This window comes from Zychaea mexicana, assembly GCF_025766255.1.
Source record: "Zychaea mexicana strain RSA 1403 chromosome Unknown BDB00scaffold_47, whole genome shotgun sequence".
NCBI classification, from domain to species: domain Eukaryota; kingdom Fungi; phylum Mucoromycota; class Mucoromycetes; order Mucorales; family Lichtheimiaceae; genus Zychaea; species Zychaea mexicana.
The window spans coordinates 98,090-122,149 of NW_026516710.1; the positions used below are offsets into that span (position 1 = coordinate 98,090).

The window sequence follows — 24,060 nt, forward strand, 5'->3', positions numbered from 1 at the left end:
AGGAATACTGCTCAATTAGATAGCATCGAACGTGTAGCATCCCAAAACAGTACAGCAGGTCAAAGCGACAGTACGATCTCGTCGAAAGAATCAATCATACACTCGGTTGCCTCTTTTTCAGGCACACGCAAGGAAACTCAGCTTTGCTCTTTTTTTTTCTTTCTTCGACATAATATAAAAAGTATAGAATGGATAATTCGGCATCACCGATTCCACTCGACGTGGCAAAAGCTATAAATATGAAACTATAATTATACGCTGTAACAAAGCACCTTTGCTTGAATAAGTGAAAGGCGTAGGCACCAAAAAGCAAAGACTAATGGTTAAAAATGCTGCTAGCCAAGCGACAGTAACATGGGCGAAACAATAATGCTGTAAGCCAAATGAGGGGCCGTTGCCCAAGTGACGATGCCGTTGACGAAATAAATTGCTGCAAGCAAATTAGTAACGCCGTTAGTGAAAAAGAGAGCCATTGACCAAGTGAAAATGCCGTTAGGCGGAAAAAGGGGCCATTAGCGAAATAAAATGCTGTTGGCCAAATCAAAACGCCGTTGGCCAAATGGAAAATCTCATTGGCGAAAAAGAAGCCCGCGAACGAAATGGCAAATCCCGTAAACCAAAAAAAAAAATCCCATGAGCGAAAAAATAAATCCCGTTCGCGAAAATTTTAGAGCCCGTGTCCGGGATTGGATTCAAAATCCTGTACAATAAGTCTACTATTTTAATTGCTCGTATGTTCGACGTCAGATTTATCTTAATCCGTGAATGGGTTATCTTGCAATACATCTATCGACTGATTTTGCAGCGCTTTTCTTTTGTATGATTTTTTTCTTCTCTTCAGGCACTCAATCAGTTCCTGGACGAAGACGAGACTACTGAAATCATATTGGTCGCCGAATTACACAAAAAGGCAGTAGCAATGTTGGTCCGTGCATTTCCTTTTGCTCACACAGATACTCAAATACCAAAAATATGATACCAAGATCACACATCATCCAAAGGCTCTAAAATATAAGTAGACGAAAATAGATATTCACCCAGCTTGAATTGCAAAGGTGAGCATCTCACTCTGCTTCATATATTCCTTGCTGGCTCTATACGTGTTTCGCAAACGCTAGCTGTTGCAGTTGTAATCGAGGAAAGAGTGATAATGGTAGAAGTGAGGACACATTTAATGAAAAGAAATGATGCATATTACAGAAAAAAGGTCTCTCATATCGTACACGCCTTAGACCAATCCAGCTTCAGTCATTGCCTAATACAATAAAAAATGTTAGCAAAGGTTGTTCCTTTCTCCCTCGCAACAACTACTGCTGCCGCACTAGTCCAATAAATTACCCGTTTCAGCTCAACGCCCAGTCTAGCCGGAGATGGCGTCACGAAAACGCCAGCATCTTTCAATGCACCTATCTTGTCCTGTGCGCCACCCTTGCCTCCGGAAATGATAGCGCCAGCATGGCCTAATAGTTCACAAGAACAGTAATGTCATCCATTAAATTATTTGACTAATAAAAGGTTTAAGCGTGTGTTTGAATTTTTACCCATTCTACGACCAGGAGGTGCGGTCACACCAGCAATGAAGGAAACCACGGGCTTGGGATCCAATCTCTTTAGATTGTATTCCTTTAAGAAAGCAGCAGCCTCTTCTTCGGCAGAACCACCGATTTCACCGATCATGATGATACCTATTCCCAATACACATCAGTATCTATCCATTAACTCCCATGTATCTGATTACCTTTCGTTTTCTCATCTTCCAAAAAGATTTTCAAACAGTCGATAAAATTGGAACCATTCAATGGATCACCACCAATACCGACAACCAAACTCTGCCCCAATCCAGCTTGCGTGGTTTGATTCACAGCTTCATACGTCAAGGTGCCGGAACGCGAGACAATGCCAACGCATCCTTCCATATGAACTTGACCGGGCATAATGCCGATTTTGCATTGACCTGGTGCAATGATACCAGGGCAGTTGGGACCCACCAATCGCGTCTTGTTTTGCGTCAAGAGCGCCTGCTTAACTCGGGTCATGTCATGGATGGGTATACCTTCCGTGATGGCCACGACAAGTCCGATTTCGTTCTCAATGGATTCCATAATGGCAGCTGCTGCACCGGGAGGAGGCACATAGATCACACTGGCATCAGGTTGGACCTCTTTAACGGCCTATATACATTGTTGATATAAGAAGATGCGACAATCCAAGCGCAAAATCAATGTGTGCCTATTCTAGGGTGAATTACCTCTTTGACACTGCCAAACACGGGAAGACCCAAGTGTGTCTGTCCAGCTTTCTTGGGTGAGGTGCCGCCCACCATTCGTGTTCCGTATTCAATAGCTTGTCCTGAGTGAAACGTACCCTGTATTTATAGAAAACTTTGGATATGAATACGAGAGTACACGGCCATGGGTGATATCGGTCTAACAATGGAAAAGAGTACGGAACCTGCTTGCCAGTAAAACCTTGGCAAATGACTTTGGTATCCTTGTTGATTCTGAGATTATTGACTGTGGAATCGTAACCGCTGCTGACAGTACGTCGTGTTACTACATGGGAATGATTCAGTTAGACGTGTTTTCCTGTTTCGAATTGACTTATAGTGGCAGTTGTTAAACGTCCAAACCCCCCAGTGGCTAAAATGTGACAAAGGATTCCTTGAATGACACGTCATTCTTCACAACTAACCTGCTGCCGTTGAACGCAATAAAGCGCTGGCTGCTTTGGTTGTAGTAAAAAACATGGTTCTTCTTTTGTATTCTTGATATGTGCCTTGTTGACGACTCGCAAAGGTCGGAGAGGACTGCTTCCCCATGCATGGATGCGTGTGTTGCTGGCTGAGTTTGTTGTGCGGTCACCCGCGGTAAATGTGTGTGGAGGCCTTCAATGCCTGTTACCCCGCATTTTCATGGTTACACGGACCGCCTTAGTAGAGGCCCATATCGTTTGCTTATTGAAGTCCGCCGGTTGCTAGCCTACACATACATACTGTACATCCACGTTACCATACATGCTTTTTGTTACCAATCACCAAAGTCTTTGTAGTCTTAGAGCTGGTGTTACAGACAGCGAGGCATCACAAATTCCGCCAGTATGTCACCGGTCCACGCAAAGGGGATTTTCCAACACTGATACATTTTGCCAGTTGAGGGAAATTGCATTATAGATGTTTGTAGAATTAATTATGTAATCCAACAGATACTTTCAAAAGCATCAATATATAGTAGCCCGCTAAGCTGTATATATACAAGCTATAATAAAGATCTCCAGCATAATTTCCGTTATTTGTGTGATAATAGATCCATATGTACAGCTAAAAATCTATACAGTAATCAATATGCTTACGTGACCACTAAAAGTTGAGATAACTATTAAAACTACATCATCCACTGAGCGATTGTACTCTAGAACTGAGTTCATTATTTGCTATACATATCAAACACCCCAACAGCCAACAGATAAAAAAGGTATTTATCAACAGCCGTATAGGAAACTTGAAAAATTTGCCTAGTTTATCACACAAAGTAATGTAATGAGCAGCATTAGAACGCATAAAGTAGGGGCAATTTTGTAAAGTAGTTGTCACTGAAGAGTTAAGGGATGAAGAAAAAAGCTGAAACAATCTCGAATAAGAACTTAATATACATAAGATAGGTGATGATGTATACTAATAGAGTCACACCACAATGTTGCAACAGTGGATTTCGCCCAACGACATTATAATAGCTGCTGTCAATGTTTTCGGGAATCCATCGAAAAGCATGGTAATAAATTAACTGGCAATTTTGTTTCACCAACCAAGCTAAGCAGAGGTCTTGACATATTTAGTATCATTTAGGCCGACCCATCACACACCAACAAATCATCGAAGAGGAAAGATACAACATGCTCGTCGAAAAAGCCGGCACGCCACATTCGTTCGTATTTGATCTGTTGAAGCAACCGGACGAACATGTTGAAAACAAAGTTTTCTCTGACAGGTATGTCGATCCTTTTGCGACGTGCATGAAAAACTTTGGAGCAATTGCTGGAACAAACGAGGCCAGCTTGCTTTAAAGAATCCTCTGCAGTGCAAAGTTATTATATAGTAAAGTAGCTAGTATAACCACAGAATAAGATAGTCAACACTATGTTTAAAAGATTAGTGTGTGTTTTTCATTGATATATACCAACAATGCAGAATATCCCTTATTTTCATATGTTTTTGAAACCTCTTAATGTCATTCGCATAAGGTAATGTATTTTTTGTGCAGACCAGCCATCAGGTACACCGAAACATTTTTATGAGTAGATGAATCACAGTATTTTTATTAAGGGTAAAGTATTTAAATAGTAGCGTAGTAATTATAGATATATAAACAAGAAAGTAACTATTATTGAAAGCAGTTTTTGAGTTTATCGATTACCGAGCGTCCAAGTGCGTCAACTTTGGATTCTTGCAACGAGCCTTTTTGCCATCCAAGGGTGAGATAGATGGAATCTTGGGTTCGGATAGAGTTTACATCCAGAGCTGTAGTTACTGGATGGGCACTCTGGCAAAACCAAATTGACTCGATTTGCCATGAGCCAGTCTCCTCCTTTGTTGTTGTTGGGAATTTGCCCAGATCCGAGAGCTCGATACCTCCAGCACGATGCATGGTTGGGTTCGAATCACACTGTCCAAGCCAAAAATCACAATAATCTTCTGGATACTTGGGAAGATATTTGAGCAGGCCAGCTTCTTTAGCTCCTTCATGCTTGTTTGCTCTCAACTGAGTTTGATAAGCCTTGGCCATGTCCCAAAAGTCTTCTGATGACGGTGACGGCAATGTCCATACATGCGAATAGGCGCCGAAAAAGTTACCCATTTCATCTTCAGGTACAGGAGGATTACAGAACGAACGGCAATCAAGAGGTGTACAGGTCGAGACTGTCTTGACTTCTGGGTAGAGTTCAGCAAATGCCATGACAAGTGCTGCCATCGTCGCCGCGTGCGGAGTGACACCATGTTCACGGCATGCTACACAGACATTGTTCCAAATCGTGCCGCCCAAATCGATCGCGCGTACAAGTGTATGATGTTGGATCTGTGCCTTGTTCGCTGCACCTGGATAGTCACCAGCCCAGCTTTGAGGGAACCACCGTTGGGCTAGGAAACCAGGCAAAACCTTCTTGGCAATCATGCGGGAAATAACGCCAGCCATGTTCCATGCAGTAGGCATAGGTGCATTTCGATCCTCATAAGGAGGCATCAATCGAGTTCCACCTTGAGTGTTGATCCAATAGTGATGGCCATCATCTTGTTTCTCTTCTTGGCTATCGCTTTTATTACTGGTAATTTCTTCATACAAATTCTGCCAGAACAATGCTAAGCTCTTGCCGTCAATGATAACGTGGTGCGCCGTAAAAGTGATACTACATTCGTCAAGTCGATTTTCATGTATACAGATACGTAAACGCCAGAGGGGTATCGTGTGGTCATTAAGGTCAAAATTGTGATCGCATTCTTTGCTGATAACTTTGGCAAGCTCGGATCGATCCCAGAAAGGAACTTGTTGTTCATTGACATGGACAATGGACGACAGATCGAACCCTTCAAGTCGAACGAAATGTGCTGTTGGCTCGTCATTTTCAGCCACAGCGAGCGAGAGCTGTACGTGTTCTTCGACAAGTCGCTTTAGGGGTGCATGAAGTTGAGACATGTAAAATTGTTTAATGTCGCGCAGTTGATTCAGGTTGTCGTTGCCACTATTGGGGCGATAAGAACCATGGCGCAAGATCGCGGTTGTTGTTACTGTACCGTAGGTACGCGTCAATTGCTTGGAGACTTGATACTTTTCAAGCAGACCTAAAGGTCGTTCAGGTGTTGTTTGCATCGGTAAATATAATATACCTATGCCAAAGCTCAAGTTTATATCTCTATAGCAACTGTCGATCGCCAAGGTTACACGACCGATGGCGGACGTCTTGACAGACTCCAAATCTATTTACCCGTTTTAAGCGATCATGGCGGCGAATATAGCGACTCTGGAATATTAGCCATTCAAGTTGTAGAAACTGCTGTAGCGGCGATTCGCTATCTGGCTCGCCAAATCTAGCTTTTAGCGAATTTGCTGTGGATGTTCCGTTTTCACCACCGAGTATGTAGATAGAGATATCAGGATTGATATGTATAGCGATTGTGCTTGTTTTGAAAGATTGATAGACTTTATAGAAGCGCGTACACACGTACATACTATATCACTTTTTTTTATACATACTATGGCTATAATATTTATTTAACGTACTCCGTTTGCGATGATGTGTGAGTAAAACGTTTTACTGGAATAATAGCCACACGAGATTTTTAGAAGCGAAAAATAAAGATATTAAAGTCAATTTATGTACATTTTTGGTAAAATAGTTACGAGAAAACCGCAAATACTGGAAAGGGATGTGATAACTACAAAAGCAGATACGGAAAGAAGAACAAATGATTCGAATATTAATAATAAGAGTAGTAAGAAAGAGTAATTGAATTGTGTAGAAGAGAAACGGATCTCTTAAAGTTCAGTATTGACTTCTTTCTCAATTTCAACGAACAGGTCCAAGCTTTTCTCTTGTTCTATGGATATTGAAGGTAGCTGAATATGTTGTTGTTGTTGATGACGATGACGATGAGGATGTTGATGGTCTTGTTGCTGGGCCACTTTTTGCTGTTGCTGCTGCTGCTTTTGTTGTTGTTGTTGTTGTTGTTGTTGTTGTTGTTGTTGTTGTTGTTGTTGCTGTTGACGGCGTTTCACACTTCTTTCCAACGCATCGCAGTAGTTCTGATACTTGATGATATCGTGTAGCAGATAATTCGACTTAGCTTCCCAATTGGTCATAACCTTGGAATGGTTCTGGCTTTTACTTGGAAACTAACGATGATAAAGATTGCCAATAAGTATATAATATTCAATTCTTTCTCTCCACTCTGCTCTCACTCACCTTGACAAGGATTTTCCGCTTTAATTCTCGATGCTCATTAATTTCATTACTAAGTGCATCCAAATGTTTTTGCAGCGCATCCCACTGCACTTTATCATCCAGAGTACTGGACACCGTAGGTGGTGCCGGCGGTCGCCAGTCATATATACTGAGTGCATCTGGATCACCTAAATATTTTCCAGAAATCTCCAAAGCATCCAGATCCAATATCACGTCGTTCAAACAAGCACCCCATCCATATTCCATATTGCTCACACCACCGGGTAATGGCTCCTTGCTCTGTCGTGCAGCCCAATAATTACAGGTTTCGACCCATTCATTGACTTGTTCTTGCGATGGTGCCTGGAACAAAAACACACCACCATGTGATTGTTGAATGGCAAATACATGAGACCGTTGTCGATTATAGCCCGGCGGTGGCAGGATGTTGGATAAAGAGTGATTCAGCGTGATTGTACCCAAAGGCTGCATGGATGACTATATGTTGTATTTTCAGCACAGCAGTTAATTATATGAGCTTTTGTCATCAGCTGTAAGAGATAATCATGCTTTATAAAGAAGACGTACAGTCCATGGCGTAGATGCAGCCGGTTTGCTTCCCTGCAACGAATCAGCCAGAGTAGTGAAACTATTAACGCGCAGCATACTTCGTCGGTCTTCATTCGTGCTGCCTTGCATGGCATACATTTTGAGCTCGCCATGGCCAACCACAAGAAAACACTCGCGCCATTCTCGATGTTTTGCCTTGTGATTGCCATTTTCCAACAAGTGCTTACGCATAACAACACCTTCTTTAAGGTACGGTGGTCGGCTGGTAAACATATCTGATGCATGGGATTGCATAAAGCTCATCATGGGCTGGTGTGGAGAGAGCATACCGCTGCCGTTGTTACCGTTATTATTGCGAGCAGCAGACGAAGCCAGTGATCCACCAGACATGGATGACGAGAAGGAATCCCGACGAGGTGAACCTAACGGAGACGATGGGTTGCTGGCCTTGTGTAATGAATCGTCTGTTACTACTGGATAAATGACAGCGCTTTCTCGACCAGATTTGTTGCGAATTATGGTGTTGACGCTTCGCGTAAACTCGACCACTTTGCCACCCAAGATACTTCCTCGTTTTTCTATGTTGTTCGTTATCGATAGTTGGTTTTGCTGTTGCTGTTGCTGCTCATGATGCTCTAATGGCTGCAAAATCTGGCTTTGCTTGACAGAGACGTAGAGCTCTTTGAGGTATATTTCCATATCGGACTCCCATGATTTCGTAAACAGCTGACCCGTGCGATCGCGCTTTTCGGGTGGCAGTGTTCGCACTTGATCTCGAATGGTTGACATGGTGTTTCGAACAAATGCTTGCCGGGCCATCCGTACGTGGTTGCCTTGTGCTACGTGCAGGTCTGTATTTAAAAGCAGCACAGAGTAGACGACGGCATATACGATATCTGGTAATAAAAAAGTAATCTGTATGTCAGTTTCCCTTGTTTGAATGTAACAACGACAAAATAAAATCAAATATATACCGGCGTTGCCAAATATGCTCTGCGGGTTACATCTCCAGTAGCGTCGAGCAAACGCTTCCAGAATACGATCAATCTGCTGTGCTTCAGCTTTGAAATAAAGCTTACTGCATAGTTTGCGGAATGCCTTATCTAATAGCATATCGGAAAAATCGAAATGACTCATGTAATAGACGAGAGCCTTTGCATGTAGCGGTTTCCTATACGGCATTAGAAACATAGATAAGTTGGTGATGCTTTGTTTGAAAAAAGGAAGAGGTCATATATTAATCAGGTGACGTATGAGCACTTACGCTTGACCTAGCCATTCTGCAGCCTTTTCTGTCGATACAAATGATTCATCGTTCTTCCATAACTTTTGTGCTGCTGCACGGGCATCTTCAACATCTTGTGAAAATTGCTGCTGTTTCTGTTCTTCCTCTTTTTGACGTTGCTGCTTCTGCTGCTCCTTTACTGGCTGTTGTTGATGAGGTTCTGAGCGAGGTTCTGGTGGCTGTTGTTCAGTCGGTCGCTTTCTAATAGGTCGCGGGGGAGGTGGTAATGATCCAGGAGGCGGTATCGACGGTATCTCTATTTTCGCACTCCCACTGTGTCGTTTCCACTCAAGCATGGCTTGTACTATGTCTTCTGAAGGTCGCCGTTGCTGCCGTTGTTGTTGTTGTGGTGGTGGTGGCGGCAATGAAGGAACAGGCGGAGGTGGTTGCATTGATGCCCTGGATCTGATACTAACCATGAGACCGCCGGCGCTGCCGAAATGGCCTCCACTTAATCGCTTCGATAATCGACGTCGTTCGTGTTTTTCACGCTCAATGTCTTCTTGTGACATGCCAGTAGCATCCACAAATAAAGCATCGTCGTCGCTGCTGCTATCAATGTCATCGTCGTCCTCGCCGTCACTTAGTACATTTGTATTGCTGTATGTAGTTGTAGCGTCGTTTATCTCATCTACTAGTTTGTTGTCGGTGCTCCGGTTATTCTTCACAGTGGTAGTAGCCGCTGTTCCGTTTTCCTCTTCCTTCTTTGCTTGGTTGTTTATATTATCATCGCTATTATCATCGTCATCGTTGTTTCCATTTTCGTTATTCAGTTCGAAAGCGCTTTCACTCGATGGTCGTGACTCGGGTCCAAATGTACTGTACAATGAGTACGTTCCGGACGATTTGCCAGTAGATGCATATGACCAGGTTGAAAATCGCTGTGGTTTATAAGCGGATGATTCATATGCCTCGTCTTCATCCTCATTATCATCGTTGGTGCTGTTGGTAGTATTATCGCCATTGACCGCTTGTTCGTTTCGCTTTTGTTGAGCTTGCTGCTGGTATATGGGTGTAGCGGCAGCAATATTGTCATTGTAATTATTATTATACCCGCTACTGCCAGCAGCAGCAGGTGTTTCTGTTGTTATTATTTCAGGAGGAGGAGGAGGAGGCTTTTGGAGAATTCCTCGCAGAGGTTGCTGTTGTAGCTGTCGTTGTTGTTGTTGTGGGTATGGATACTGACGCTGCTGCAATGATGATATTGATGATGGCGGTGTCGGTAACGATGAGTTATTTTGACTTGCTTTGTGCTGGGAATTACTGTTATAGCTATTGCTATTATGATTATTATTGATAGGTGGTGATGGACTTTTGTAGCTACTATTGCTACTCTGATGATGAGGTATAGATGATGTTGGAGATGATAACGACGAGGATGATGAAGATGACGACAAAAGCGGTGTTGTCTGCTGCAGCTGCTGCTGGAAGCGCTGCAATTGTTGCAGTTGCTCTTCCTGGTACTGCTTCTGTTGAGACGACGACGATGGCGGAGGAGGAGGAGGAGGTATGTCATACAAGGAAAGCGGCGGGCCTTCGACAATGCGAGCCGGTTGTGGAGGTCGAGAACGAAGTTCAGCTGGGATCGCGGATAGCAAGTTATCTGATTCCTGCCAGCCTTTTTTTAATTCAGGTTGCAGGTAAGTGCGCTGTCCTACTTCAATTGATTGCAGCTTTGGCGGTGCAGGTGCTGGCGGTGCCAATGGTATATTGTGTGGATTATCCAATGATTTGGGTGATGTTGGCGGGTTCATCATGGAAGAGGATGAGGAGGAGGTTGTCGCTGAAGGAGGTGGCGATGAGGCAATTGGATCATGCTGGCGCTGGTATGGCTGCTGCTGGTGCTGGTATGGCTGGTGGTGCTGGTGGTGCTGTTGCTGTTGCTATTATTAAAGTTCGTTGTAGCACGAGAGTGTGGATTGTTAGTTAATACACTTTTTCTTTGGCATAGTGTGTGCTAACTATTGTGTGCGTGTGCAGATAACGAGCATACCTTGTTTCCCCATTTTTTCAGTAGTTTCCCAAAACCGCCTGTCTTGTTGCCCTTTGCAGACTGCTTAATGTGGGATTTTAGCTTGAGCACTTCAAATAATATATTTGCCATGGTAACACGCCCGTATATTGTACGAAAACTACCATGGCGATTTCATATGCGGCACCAATAGACCTACCTTTTTTGCTGCTGTAGATTCAACAGCATGTTGAGCAGCAGCAGCAGCAGCAGTATCATGAGGCGTCATCAATGTGCCTGGCGACGATACAGTCTCACCTCGCATAGGCGGCAAATGATCGTTGAACTGACCGTAGGACCGATATTGTGGTGCTGCAGCCGTCGACGAGGGTGCTATTCGACGAGACGAAGGAGGCTCGGGAGCTTGTCGAGTTGGGATGAGTCCGTGATTCTGCTGTTGCTGGTGCTGATGATGCTGCTGGTGTTGTTGAATGACGACGGGCGGGTCGGCAGCGGACAATGATCGATTGCGACGATGAGTATGATGAGTATGGGCCATTATAGCGATCGTGTATTCTATTGCCAAGTATTAAACGCACGGCTCAGACATGCACACAGAACAAGAAAGGAAGACAGTGTCGAAACACACAAGGGAGTGAAAAGGGCAATAGTAGATCGTGTGTGTTTTTTTTTTTTTTTGGGGGGGGGGGTGATTCTTAGGCAGTATTACAGAGACTTTATTTTTCGGATTGTTGTTATTATTACTTCAGCGCGGTTGTGCAACATGCAGGCATTTATGGCTTCGAGACACATGCATGCAGCGTGTGTGCTTGTGTGTTATTAATCTCTCTCTTGCTGTGCGCACACATTACTCCGAGGATTCTTTTTATTTTCCCTCTTTCCCCTTTTCGAATGATGTGCAATGAGGTCTAGCTTTATTGCTATTACTTGAAAGAATGCACTTGTATTACTACTTCTTTGATTTGGAACGGATCTACACGGTAGAAAACAAACAATTACGAGTTATTAAAATTCCTTTTCTTAGCGTTTTCCCGATGGCCCTAAACGCCTGCTTGCTTGTCTCGCTTACCCGCTCCAATAATGCCTGGCGTCGATCTTTTACCGTTCCCGTGCCTGTCAATGGTGGTTGCGTGGCTTTGGCTTTCTCGGCCTCTTCTTTCCTCCTTTCTTCCAATTGAAGCAGATCTCGCACCTTTCGCGTTGGGTTAGCCTTGTTGTTGTCTATATGCTCCTTTCCTCTCTCTCTCCCTCTCTACACTGGGATAAATAAACTTACTCCACTTGGCAAATTGGCAGTTTCAATCCATTTTTTTCTATCAACAACCTTGTCGATCTTTGGTAACTCTTTTTCAGGTATAACGAGCTTTCCCTTGTTGGCAATGAAAAAGCCCTCCATCTTGTCTTCCAGGATATTCTCGCGTTCTTCCAATTGCTTGCCAGATAACGGTGCCTTCCAATCAGCTCCAAGCTCCACAGCATATGACTCCACCTGTCTTCCCTGGTGTCCCAATATCTTTGGCTCTACTCGGTACAGCATCGGCGCTAGGTATAAAATCTTCGCCAGGTGGCCAATCGTGATATTTCTATCATTAAAGTTTTTTTTTGTTAGCCCCAACTCCTTGTTCCTGCTAACCTTATCCATTATTATTATTTAAAGCGCATACTTTTTGGTGGTGTTTCGTAGCATGGGCTGGATCTTGTGGAACATGGCAATGCGTTGATTTGCTGCATGGAACATGAGACTCACGTCTAGTGCGTTTCGCAGCTTGTGTAGCGTGCCCTTCTCATCTTGTACTCGCGCTTTATCACTCTATTATTCAGAAGCTCCATTGAATATCACTCATTCACATTTATAATCTGTCTTTTCTTTTAGGTATATGAATCTAACCTGAATGTAAAATGATTGTTTCCATGCAGGCACTTCTTGTGTTTCTGCTATTGGTTGTGATAATACTGGAACAGCGCTACTGCTGGCATTGTTGTCACGTGATGCTATGTTCACTTTTGGGCTGGCTTCATGCTCCTCTGTCTTTTCGACATTTGCAGGCCGCTCGATGCTTTCTTCGACACGAGCAGTTTCGTTCAACGTTGACTTCAACTCAAATAGCTCGGTGTGATTAGATGGCTGTTGTCGTTGTTGCTCTTTATCTACAACTGATGATCGATCATCAGGGTTCGTCAATTCTTCGTGAGTAGCAGATTTTGGCGATGATAACGGTGATGCTGTTGGTAATAATGCAGATGATGATGGTGATGAAGTTAATGATGATGCTTGCTCCGTACTTGTAGTCGTATTTTCTGTAACATTAAAAAGAGCAGGAACTTCTTGTGGTGATTCGACTAGTTTGGCGCGCGACTGTTCTACTGTAACTCGTTGTACAACAGTTTCTAGCACAGCTGCTTGTTGTTCTTGCTCCATCTGTTGTTGCACGTTCAACATAATCTCTTGCCCAGTTCCCTCCTCATGATGCTGTTGCTGCTTGCGATCGTTATAAATGCGTTGCTTTTTCGGTTGATGTTCAATGACTGACTCCTTTGTAGTTTTAGACGTTGTGCGTTTTTTGTTGATCGTGGTTAAATTCCTGGTTGAAGATCGTGACTTTTCGATTGGACCAGCAGAAGGGGTAATAGTATTAAATAGCGTCCGTTGGCTGTCTTTATTATTGTTGTCCTTATTATCATTGTCGAGACGAGTGCTTCGACGTTTGGCCGGCTGTTTGAGAAATAGAATAGTTGGGTCGCATTTTATATTAGTATTAGACAGTAAAAGGTTCATCGCTCCCAAGAAAATTGTAAGTTTACCCTTTCTTCGGATACAACTTGTTTCAGTTGTTTTTCGTCAAACTTGACAGGAGGATGAAATGGGCTCACTGACTGTGGAGCGTCATGAGAAACGTCGCTACCCGATTTCTAAAAAGTTTGTATATAAAAAACAAAGTATTAGATACTAACCAAACACAAGTATAATTTAAGAGTAGAAAGCTACGTTACCCTCACAGTACGAAGTCCCAGCCTAGTCTGCATGCTGTTTTGGAATTAGAAAAAAAACAAAAGCAAACTTCGAAAACAATTAAAAAACGCGTCAAAAAGGGTTAAAGACGAGAGGATAGAAACAAGATTTCACTTAATGAAATTAAACGTCACTGTGTGATTTTAACACAGCCAGAGTGCGAGAGAGATTATTTTCAACCTACACACTCCGGCCCGTTCAAAACGAACCCTTCTCGGTCTCATCTTAAAAGTCATGAATTCGGAATTTGATGATGTACAGTCTTCCTTAAACCAGTTTTGCCTTTGGATCACATCATGGTTAACACTGCTTGTTTTTACGCCGTATAGGTATTGACCAACCAACCCGTCGTTATCGACAACGTATGTATTGCAGTATATGCTCACTTTATACACACTTGCCCTGAAAACGGTAAAATGCGGTTCGCGCGACAGTTAATGTTCGGTCTATTCTTCTTTTATCGCTGTAAACATAGGGATCTGGTGTCATCAAGGCTGGTTTCGCTGGTGAAGAACAGCCCAAATGCTTCTTCCCGTCGCTGTAAGTTTCCCTTGAACTAATCTTGGTTTGAAAAAGGATGGAGTAGACAAAACAATGAAGTGATTGAGTAAAGAAAGAAACTGGAGCTAAAGAATATATTCAATGCTTTGCAAATTATAAAAAAAAACAGTGTCGGACGACCTAAGCATGTGCGTATCATGGCTGGTGCAGTTGAGGGCGATACATTCATCGGTCGTAAAGCACAGGAGCTGCGCGGTCTGCTCAAAATCCGATACCCGCTCGAACACGGCATTGTGACAGACTGGGAAGACATGGAGCGAATCTGGCAATACATTTACACGGACGAACTCAAGACATTATCCGAAGAACATCCTGTTCTATTGACAGAAGCACCACTCAACCCACGCATGAACCGCGACACGGCTGCCCAAATCTTTTTTGAAACATTTAACGTGCCAGCATTGTTCACGTCAATCCAAGCCGTACTGAGCTTGTATTCGTCCGGCCGTACCACAGGTATCGTCCTGGACTCGGGCGATGGCGTGACGCACTCGGTCCCTGTCTACGAAGGTTTTGCTATCCCACATGCAATTCGACGTATCGACATTGCCGGTCGCGACGTGACCGAATACTTGCAACTGTTGCTCCGAAAATCGGGCTACAATTTCCACACGACGGCTGAAAAGGAGGTGGTGCGGATCATCAAAGAAAAGACGTGCTACATTGCTCAGAACCCGGTCAAGGAAGAAAAGGAAATGAGTGGCAAAATGGACGATTTTGTATTGCCAGATGGAAACATTATCAAGTTGGGAGCCGAGCGGTTCCGTGCACCCGAGATTTTGTTCCAGCCTGAGCTGATTGGAGAAGAATACCCGGGCATCCATCAAGTCATTGTAGATTGTATTAACAGAGCCGACCTGGATCTGCGCAAGTCGTTATATTCCAATGTTGTTCTTTCCGGTGGTTCGACATTGTGCAAAGGTTTTGGTGAGCGGTTATTGACCGAGATTAAGCGGTTGGCATTGAAGGATATCAAGATCAAGATCTATGCACCGCCAGAGCGCAAGTACAGCACTTGGATCGGTGGCTCCATTCTGGCATCGCTTAGCACTTTCAAAAAGGTAAATCGAGGATGATATGGGTGTTTAAGCATGTGAGTTAGCATTCCTAACGTTTCCTTAACTTGATGGTAGATGTGGGTCTCGGCGGAAGAGTATCAGGAAGATCCTGATATCATTCACAAAAAGACATTCTAGAAATTTTCACTCTCTTCCAATCCATACCCTTTTAACCCTCATCACACATCCAATGCCCTTTCTTACCCCTTTCCCGTAGGCTTATTATATGCCGCGTGCATCTATTTTGAATGTGCACTTAGTGTTTTCTCCTTCTTTCTATACCACCTTTGAAAGAAAGAAAGAGTAAAAAAGAGAGAGGGTAACTGTGCTAACTCTAAATAACTGTATTCTTCTTATTCTTGCCACCGTTCTCTCCTGTTACTTTTCTTTCCTTTCGAGCCATCTCTATGTTTTCTTTTCCACATGCTATTGCCTATATTATAAAGTTTTGTCTCTTTCTCTTAAAAACGGCGATTATTTATATTAACTTTTACTACTCGGAAAGGAGGGAGCAAAACTTATTTTCACTATTTTCGACTACGATCCTTGTTCTGCTTGAAGCACAAGAACTGCACCACAGTGCTCTTGCGACTAAAAACCAACAGATCCTTGACATGGTTTAGCTCAGATTGCAGCTCGCCTGCGTTCTGCTGTTGTGCATCATAGGACTGCTCAATAGACTGATAAATAAGCTGAAGGGTATCGGATGCCGCTGTTGTCACATATTGTTGTAAGGTCTGATGCATGAATTCGATTTCCAGCGTAGCCTGAAGCATACCGCCCATGCCAAACCGCTCCACTTGGCGGAAGCTTTCCAAACAATCGTTGGCCATGTTCTCCAGCAAGGCAGAAATCGCACGATGGACCAGTTGTTTCGTAACACTGCTCACTTGTGAGTGCACCATCACAAGAGTCATCAAGGCTTCATACACATACGAGTGCACTTCGGTCGGCTTGGGTATGCTGTACCAGTCGATGCCACTGAGCAGGATGCCTTGGCGGATAATATCTCGTATAAGACCAGACTTGCGTTTTACATAATCGTTGAACAAAATCTTGTCAAGTTGGTCAACAACTTCAATCAATGTCTAAGTAGAAGGAAAGAGAGAGAGAGAGAATCTCAGTTTGTCAATATTAAGTTATTTCGCGTAATTATGCCAGAATGTCTGGGATATGAGTTACCTTGAGATCTTCATCCATATTGCACTTGTAGGCCAACTTGAACAATCCGACCAGCTTGGGAATCACTGTCGACCTCATGTGTGCCAAATTGCCAACAGTGAGAAGAATACGCATATCCTGTTTGCAAAAAGGCAGATGAAAACATGAACATGGCATGGTCATTGTCGAGGCCAACTATAAAAAATAGAACTGCCAGCTACTTACCATCGAATGAACATCAATCTTATCACGCTTCTTGGCGAGCTGCACTTCCTCTTTTTCATTCAACGGGGTATAATCAGAGAAAGCAAGCCGGACCAACCCATCCAAAAACGTGTACGTTGACTCCAAAAACGAGCCACGGATCCGCTCGACATACTCGGGTTTGACTATAGGGCGTTCGTGTTTTTGATTCGCCATATCATCGACTGTCACCACATGGGTAGAGATTCTAAACGTCGACCGTGCGCAGAATTTGTGGTAGTCATAGTACCGCTTCAACAAGCCAGTACACTGTGGAATTTCCGGATCCAGGATCCATTCTTCCAACAGATAAAATGTTTTTGCGTCCCGTTCCCAGCACTTGCAAATCACATCCACATATTTCCAGCGTGCCTTTTCAATCAGATCTGTCAGTCCAGAGAATGCCTCGCCAGCGAGATGGATCGCGCTGATATCGTTTACACAGTGGCCCAGATCACCAATGATGCGGGTCAGGTATTCCGAAACATGGATCGAGCTTGCATTGACGGGTATAAACGCTGGCATAACCACAGACTCGGTGCCGTCAGGATTCTCTTGCACGGGCATGTCGCGCACGTTCAGTTCAAAATGGTCTGATATCAGTTGTGCATACACGTTGACAATATTGCGTGTCATAGATTGACATTGCTCAACTTTGCCCAAATCAACGCCTTGCCGGCGTCGCCTTCCACCTTCAGATGCCTTTGCCGTAACCGACTTTAAGAAAACATTTTAGCGTCCTAATTTCACATCGACATGGAGATCAAGTTAAATTAAAATGACTCTGACAGCGTAAAACAAACCTTGTGTGCAAATTTTCCTTCAATGAATGCTTTGGATAAGCGCCAAAAATCAGGCAAGCATCGAAGCAACAGTGCTGATAATGATTTGACAAGTTCAGATGTTATGCGCCAGTAGCGATTATCGGGGTCCCGATCTGATTTTGGAAATGAGGGGGGGATAGATTAAAAGTTTGCTCGAACCCTTCAAATTGTAAAAATGTATGCAAATAAGGGGGAAGAAAAAAACCCACCGGTATTTACATCAAAGCTCTTGGTACGGACTTGCTCAATACCCTTCTTGAGAGCCAAGCTTCGTTGTATATCTGATTCTTCAGTCTCATTTGCAGCACGATGAGCAGCGAGCTTCTTTGCATTTGTCTCATACGTCTTTTTGAGCAAGCCAACGATCCATTGATACTGGCTATCCAAATAGAACCATGCTGGATCCTCTGTTGTATCCAAGTCGAACAAAAAGCTAGTAAAAGACACATATTCTATAATGAGATCGATCCATTCTCTGTAAAAGTGGTCCGTACTATGCTTATACAAAATCGCAATTTTGGTTCCTTACTTGATGGTCTTTTCCTGCTCTTCCATGCTACGCCAAGGATCGGCCAACATTTTGAGTAGTACTCCACGGAGCTCGACCACAATTTTGTTGACTTCGGTCCAAACTTTCTCAAACACTTTACGATGCAGTTCCGAAATATTGGCACCATCCAGCTTTAGCTCTTGTCCGTCCAGATCGTCGTCGTCTTGGATATTGTTGGATTTTTGCAGATCATTATATAGGAACTTGCCCTTTTTATAATCACGGATAGCTGTTTCGTATTTATGCTATGTGTATCAAAAAGCATTAATGTCAGCAGCAGTAGCTCGTAATAAACACAGAAAAATTATCCAGTAAGGAGTAGTAACAATAGGTACCTGTTTGATCGATTCAAGCAAACTGCTAGGTAAATTGAAAAAGAATTTGTATCGTTGTAGCACAGTCAACGTGCTTCGTACTTTCTCGACCTTTTGACGTCGTTCAACAATGGGTCCGTAAATCTGATCCGCGCGTGCATTGGCTTCATTTAATGCCTTTTCAAGAGAGCGAGTGCCGTATTCCTCTTCCGGGTTCAACTGTTTTGATTTCATCTCCTCATATACGTGGTCGACGGTAACTTTGGCACTGACAAAGCGATCGAAATTGCTGTGTACGAGATGTTTTAATGCTTCGGCGCGCTGGTCGACACTCAATCGAAGACGTTCTTCGCCAGAAATCAATTCGTTGTACGTCGTATCTTTGTGAACATGTTGAAGAAAGTAACGTGGTTGGAATGACTTGTTTGTTATCACCAACGCAGAACCTAATTAGAGATGAAACTCCATACAGTTGAGTCTCGACTGCTTATGCTCGATATCTGCTCAAATAAATCAGCTCTGCATCATATGTGTCATTAATACGTTACGTTCTTTAAGTTGAGAGATGCTGGTTGCGCTTTGTGGAGTATCTCTAAAATTAATTATGTGTATAAGCATACATATAGAGCTTCCAAGCTATAAAGACAGTAGCTAAACGTACTCATCGAAAATTGTTCCACGGATGCCAAGAGGATCGGTATCGTCAGCAAATTGTAAATCGTTAGAGCCACTACCAGAGTCCTTGATTGGCTCATCGTAACGTTGTGAAAAGTGACGAAGGGTTGCATCGGAAACCGTGGCATCGTCGAGTGGAATTTGGTCAACCCAGACTTCAGGTTCAACGGTATCAAGTTCATAGAACCTCATAATGGCTGCATCTTCGGCATACTCGGGCACCTCAGCACGATTAATCATTAGTGTGTATAGAGCTTAATTTTGAGGTTGATGAAGTGGTTAGCTGGTGTTAAGTTGTGAGGTCTTCCTCTCGCTGCCGTTTGCATTATCGGTCTTTGAATCACCTAATGAAGCGCGTGCATAGAGTTGCCGTCGCAGCAAGATTCTTTTCTCGGGTTTCTCCATGTACAGTTTTTTGAAAAAACGAGAGCATGGCACCTTACGTCCTTGGAAATTCGTTCGTGCTGAGTCAACCAAGCGAGCATATTCGTTACAATTGAGCCCTACAAAAGAAGTCGCTCGAGCACATCGGGGTAAAAAAGCAAATTCTCGACGATCGCTAATTGTCGATTTCTCCGAGAACAGCAATAGTTATAGTGCTGATCGCTTATGATCTCTCGCAATACTGCAAATTCTTTAGGCTCTGTCCAGTCAATAAAAGTTGAAAATATTGAGCAGCGCTAGTAAGTGCTCAATTTACTGCGTTGAAAAGAATAGCATACACATATGCAACACAGAGAGAAAGAAAATTGAAAATGCAACTACCTCTACTCAATAGCATGCTGTCAGGCGGTGGCGATGGACGTATTCATGTGTATGATCTTAACACACCTCCTAACAAAGATGGACACGTGCAAATTGAACCTATAGCCAGTGTTTCAAGGTAACATAAAGAATATTTTCACTAGGAAATTGATATGTACACCAATGGAAAATGATGCAGAATCCACTCATGCATGCAGAAACGACGAAACATTTAAAGAAAAAATCGACATAATTATGCAGTAACGACTGTTGCGTGGTTTCCATTCGACACGGGCATGTTCGTCAGCTCTAGCAGCGATAATACGATCCGGGTCTGGGATACAAACTCCATGACGGTACAAAGTTGGACAAGGACGGGATAGCGGATGGGACGTTTGATAAATGAAACGAGAGGAGAGAAGATGCTGCGGATGCATGTATACGGGTGCGCTGGGAAGGAGCGTATGTACGTAGGATGCATTATATACATCACAAGTGCTAAAACATGCGATATGTATATTGTTATATATAGCCAGCATGCGTGTTTGATCTGGAATCGCACGTTCATTGCCAAGCTATCTCTCCTGTTGCATCGCATTGCCTCGTAGCCAGTAAGTCTTTCCCTTGCTTTCTCCACTTCTGTGTGTCTATATTTAAAGTATCGAAGAAAACAGTATCAAAGCACGTAATGTATCTGCATACATTTCTATTTTATTTATGGGAGCTACTGCTTCAAATATAATTATTGCTGTAGGCGCTGCAGACGAGCCCCGGATACGACTTTGTGATCTTAAAAGCGGTGCAAGTACGCATTCATTAACGGGTCACAATGGATCGGTATTATCGGTCGCATGGTCCCCGCGTCAAGACCACGTGCTGTACTCTGGCGGGTAATTCATCGTTGCTTACAATTATAACCTTCCAAATTCTGCCGTGTAGCACAAAGGAACCCCCTTCAAAAAGGAAATCCAACCATTGATTAAAAAACAATTCATCCATTTAGAAATGACGGAACGGTTCGGGTTTGGGATATCCGACGTGCTAGATCATGCTTAATGTCGCTGGATCAACACAATGCAGTCAATAACGATCCATTGGCTGATACGAATAAGGCACATGGCGCGGGCGTCAATGGTCTTGTCTTTTCGAGTGATAGCGAACGCTTGATAACCCTTGGCTTGGATGAAAAGATACGGATGTGGGATGCGTATACGGGTCGGAATACTCTCGTTAATTACGGCTCATTATGGCGTAACCGGTTCCAGTGGTACATGGAAGCGACGGTGTCAGGCCCAGATGTATGGCCGCCGCTATTGTATGTGCCCAGCGACGATCAGCAGGTGTTGGTGTATGAGCTCAACACGGGTCGATTATCAAGACGACTGAAAGGCGCATACGGACGTGTGACATGTGTGGAGAAACGGGCCGGCCTTCAAGAACTTTATAGTGGCTCAATTGATTGTGAAGTCTTAGTCTGGGAACCTGCAGAAGACCATGCTTCGACGATGGACGATGAGCATCCAAGTGAGGTAGGTTGTTAGATAGCAGCAGTGGTACAAGCTGGTAGCTATATCTGACTCCATGTTGTTGGGGGTCTATGTTTCTTTCCAGGAGGATGCTTGGAGCGAGAGCGAAGAAGAATAGCAGTTGCTTCCACTAATATGTGCTAAGCGGCGGGTCACCCAGGTCCGCAAGATTTTGTGTGGGCGTAATGCACCAAAAAAGGAAGCCGCAGCTAATTATGGTCACTCACTCACACACACACACTCTCTCTCTCTCTTTCTCTGTCTTCTCGTGTTTTGATCCTGTGTAACAATGCGTCGAAAAAACAAAAACAACGGATGTGGACAGGTGCTGTTTGTGTTTTGCTATATAACCAAGCAACGATGTGGCCGGCAGATGGAAGGGTCCCTGTCTTTTTCTTTTCTCTTCTTTTTTGCTTTCTGTATTTTTCTGCTTTACATTTGCACATCATCATGGGCTGCTGTTTTTCACAAACCGATAAGGTAAATAACGCATACCATTCCCTACCAGTATGTACTTGCATTCCAAGATCAAATGGCTAACGGTTGAACGCGTATTCTTAACAACAGACAACAGTGTATGAAGTAACTCTCGACGCAAACGGTGTTGCTCGACGAGTCCCTGTGGGCACGGGCACACATTTCATTCATATTACAAGCGACTATGAAACACATCTTGAGGAAAAGGTTTGGCTTGAACTATCATGTTTTCCAGCGCGTAAGAAAACTAACGTGTCAAAAAAAAATCTCTTCTTAGCAATACACTGTACAACCACCCACACCAAACGATACTGATATCAATCGCCCTCCACAAGCCCATCAATCAACACGATTCCCCTTCCTACCAGCTAGAATGATGCCGTCGACACCAAAGCCAAACTCAAAAATTTCGCCTATAGCACCAGACGATGAGAAGACATCAAACAATCCAACAACAACAACGTCCCTGTAAACAAAGAAAATCTTCTTGATTCCACCATTTCTATTTTGTATATTTTTTTCCTTTCTTTGTGTGTTATTGCCCTTGTCGGAGAACCATCGTAGTTTACTTAGCAGCCAGTTCAGGGGCTGGGGGGTCTCTTCCTCGAGACCACGGCGGCTGCGACGACAAAAAGAGCGGTCAACTGAAACACTTGATCGTTTTTGTTATTATTTTTTTCTTCTTGTATACTTACTACCAATCGACTATCTATCCTTATATAATAAAGTTTGCTTTTTTCTTCGTTCTGTTCTCAATACACTAGTACAGTACATCGTGGATGACCACATGATAAACAATGCTGCTCTTTCCGCAACTTTTCATCATACATCATCATGCTTCGTCTTATTGTTCTGAGTTTCTTTGTTCCATCGCTTGTGGCGAAAACAAAAACTTTAATTTTTTAAAGCTATTGCCTATTTATTGTCGAGCTCCGGGTCACCATCAGAGCATGCTGTTTATCTTGAGATGGCGACAATTGCAATTACGTGTGCTACTGCACCTATAGTATAATAAAAGGTGTGGGCTTGGTTTCTCTTCATTAACCGGTATTACTGGTGATAGTATGCGACTAAGCGGCAACAATGATCGGCGGCTGCCAAGGTAACCATGCCAAACCAAATGAAGTTTCCATAATAGATGAGTCGAAAAGCACTAGATACCCGGGTTACCGCGGTCCCACAAATATTGTTGTTGCCAACAATATCCTTGTTGTTTAATACAACACAGCATGGGTGTAATATGTTAGTGCTGGCACAGTAGTATCATATGACGAAAGTTTGTTTTGGACTGAAGCATATAGAGCTAGTCAAAGTGCTCGCACATCAAATCCACAGTACACAATCACAGCTTAGGACATACCAATTAAACCTTTTGAGGCATCGTTAATGTGCTTATAGGATGTCGCTCGTCATTGTTTTCAAAGGAACTAAAGCATGCACAGCCAATCTACTCAGCATATTTTGATAGAGGATTTTCGAGCTTTAACAATGTAATTGATACTAAGCAAAAACAAAGCCTAATCTTAGACATTTCTTTGCAAGACGTAAAGGCCATGTACATGTACAGTATACTAAGCCATATGTTGTTGCACCTTACGCACAACTTTAGCTAGTGGCTGTGTCAGCTCTGTTATCCTACAGAAGTTGTACTTGTTGTGACAGTATAAATAGATCACAGCACAACTTCACTATAAAAGTATATGCAGTTACTGCCCCATATGCTTTCCTAATACGTATTTGTAAAGACCTTTTTGTTTCGTCATCGTATTTAATACATATTACGCCTCATCAAACTTTCTTATGCTGCAGCCTGAAGCATTGAACGAATGTCTATTGTTGTCTTGCTCGCATGGATTCAAAGGAAAGATTTTCATCATGCATAATCATAAAACCCTAATCCTTTGCAAACTTTACAGTTTCGTTTGTTTTGCATCTGTTTCCAACGATATTGTTGGCAACAGTGTGATAACAAATTTGTTGATACTGTTGGACACTTGTCTAAGCAACCCAACTACATGATAAGCTCCTGCTCTAATTCTACATCAAACTAGTAATACAGTAGACGGTGGAAAGCTTTGGCTTGGAACTGTTCTCGCTGAAATCCGATTAACTCCTCTTGCAGAAATGACTTTTTCAGTACATTCCTCCAGAACCTGCTGG

The 24,060-nt window shown here is 43.2% G+C and overlaps 8 protein-coding genes across 8 annotated transcripts; 3 read left to right on the plus strand and 5 right to left on the minus strand.

The window, feature by feature from the left end:
- Positions 1 to 1,228: 1,228 nt before the first annotated feature.
- On the minus strand, positions 1,229 to 2,746 carry BDB00DRAFT_873359 (succinyl-CoA ligase subunit alpha; the record flags this gene model as incomplete). The annotated part of the gene is made up of 7 exons (XM_053127081.1): positions 1,229 to 1,255; positions 1,339 to 1,460; positions 1,542 to 1,685; positions 1,739 to 2,171; positions 2,249 to 2,365; positions 2,452 to 2,552; positions 2,692 to 2,746. 7 exons carry the CDS (start codon positions 2,744 to 2,746, stop codon positions 1,229 to 1,231), a joined length of 999 nt encoding a protein of 332 aa, XP_052978713.1.
- A 1,535-nt stretch (positions 2,747 to 4,281) lies between these two features.
- BDB00DRAFT_828159 (alcohol acetyltransferase) lies at positions 4,282 to 5,925 on the minus strand. The gene has a single exon (XM_053123840.1). The coding sequence runs from the start codon at positions 5,856 to 5,858 to the stop codon at positions 4,377 to 4,379; it is 1,482 nt and encodes a 493-aa protein (XP_052978714.1). The 5' UTR covers positions 5,859 to 5,925; the 3' UTR covers positions 4,282 to 4,376.
- Positions 5,926 to 6,524: 599 nt separating this feature from the next.
- Positions 6,525 to 11,295, minus strand: BDB00DRAFT_873362 (uncharacterized protein; the record flags this gene model as incomplete). Its single annotated transcript, XM_053127082.1, has 7 exons — positions 6,525 to 6,881; positions 6,952 to 7,428; positions 7,519 to 8,396; positions 8,475 to 8,671; positions 8,765 to 10,668; positions 10,779 to 10,838; positions 10,957 to 11,295. 7 exons carry the CDS (start codon positions 11,293 to 11,295, stop codon positions 6,525 to 6,527), a joined length of 4,212 nt encoding a protein of 1,403 aa, XP_052978715.1.
- Positions 11,296 to 11,448: 153 nt separating this feature from the next.
- On the minus strand, positions 11,449 to 13,925 carry BDB00DRAFT_976901 (uncharacterized protein). Its single transcript, XM_053129931.1, has 7 exons — positions 13,749 to 13,925; positions 13,560 to 13,667; positions 12,646 to 13,470; positions 12,422 to 12,567; positions 12,034 to 12,340; positions 11,827 to 11,949; positions 11,449 to 11,730 (listed from the first exon to the last, which is right to left on the minus strand). The coding sequence occupies exons 1-7, from the start codon at positions 13,779 to 13,781 to the stop codon at positions 11,707 to 11,709; spliced, it is 1,566 nt and encodes a 521-aa protein (XP_052978716.1). The 5' UTR covers positions 13,782 to 13,925; the 3' UTR covers positions 11,449 to 11,706.
- A 1-nt stretch (position 13,926) lies between these two features.
- BDB00DRAFT_828174 (actin-related protein) lies at positions 13,927 to 15,838 on the plus strand. The gene is made up of 5 exons (XM_053123841.1): positions 13,927 to 14,022; positions 14,097 to 14,129; positions 14,243 to 14,307; positions 14,438 to 15,389; positions 15,462 to 15,838. The coding sequence occupies exons 1-5, from the start codon at positions 14,002 to 14,004 to the stop codon at positions 15,522 to 15,524; spliced, it is 1,134 nt and encodes a 377-aa protein (XP_052978717.1). The 5' UTR covers positions 13,927 to 14,001; the 3' UTR covers positions 15,525 to 15,838.
- BDB00DRAFT_910124 (exocyst complex component Sec5-domain-containing protein) lies at positions 15,699 to 19,393 on the minus strand (the record flags this gene model as incomplete). Its single annotated transcript, XM_053128649.1, has 9 exons — positions 15,699 to 16,474; positions 16,569 to 16,685; positions 16,773 to 17,492; positions 17,594 to 17,727; positions 17,824 to 18,047; positions 18,144 to 18,409; positions 18,500 to 18,924; positions 19,027 to 19,070; positions 19,140 to 19,393. 9 exons carry the CDS (start codon positions 19,391 to 19,393, stop codon positions 15,914 to 15,916), a joined length of 2,745 nt encoding a protein of 914 aa, XP_052978718.1. The 3' UTR covers positions 15,699 to 15,913.
- A 76-nt stretch (positions 19,394 to 19,469) lies between these two features.
- On the plus strand, positions 19,470 to 21,640 carry BDB00DRAFT_432469 (DNA excision repair protein ERCC-8). The gene is made up of 8 exons (XM_053117373.1): positions 19,470 to 19,686; positions 19,794 to 19,836; positions 19,932 to 20,036; positions 20,136 to 20,253; positions 20,430 to 20,508; positions 20,652 to 20,787; positions 20,901 to 21,426; positions 21,509 to 21,640. The coding sequence occupies exons 1-8, from the start codon at positions 19,557 to 19,559 to the stop codon at positions 21,539 to 21,541; spliced, it is 1,170 nt and encodes a 389-aa protein (XP_052978719.1). The 5' UTR covers positions 19,470 to 19,556; the 3' UTR covers positions 21,542 to 21,640.
- A 233-nt stretch (positions 21,641 to 21,873) lies between these two features.
- Positions 21,874 to 22,372, plus strand: BDB00DRAFT_873367 (uncharacterized protein; the record flags this gene model as incomplete). Its single annotated transcript, XM_053127083.1, has 3 exons — positions 21,874 to 21,903; positions 21,991 to 22,107; positions 22,178 to 22,372. 3 exons carry the CDS (start codon positions 21,874 to 21,876, stop codon positions 22,370 to 22,372), a joined length of 342 nt encoding a protein of 113 aa, XP_052978720.1.
- Between the last annotated feature and the right edge of the window lie 1,688 nt (positions 22,373 to 24,060).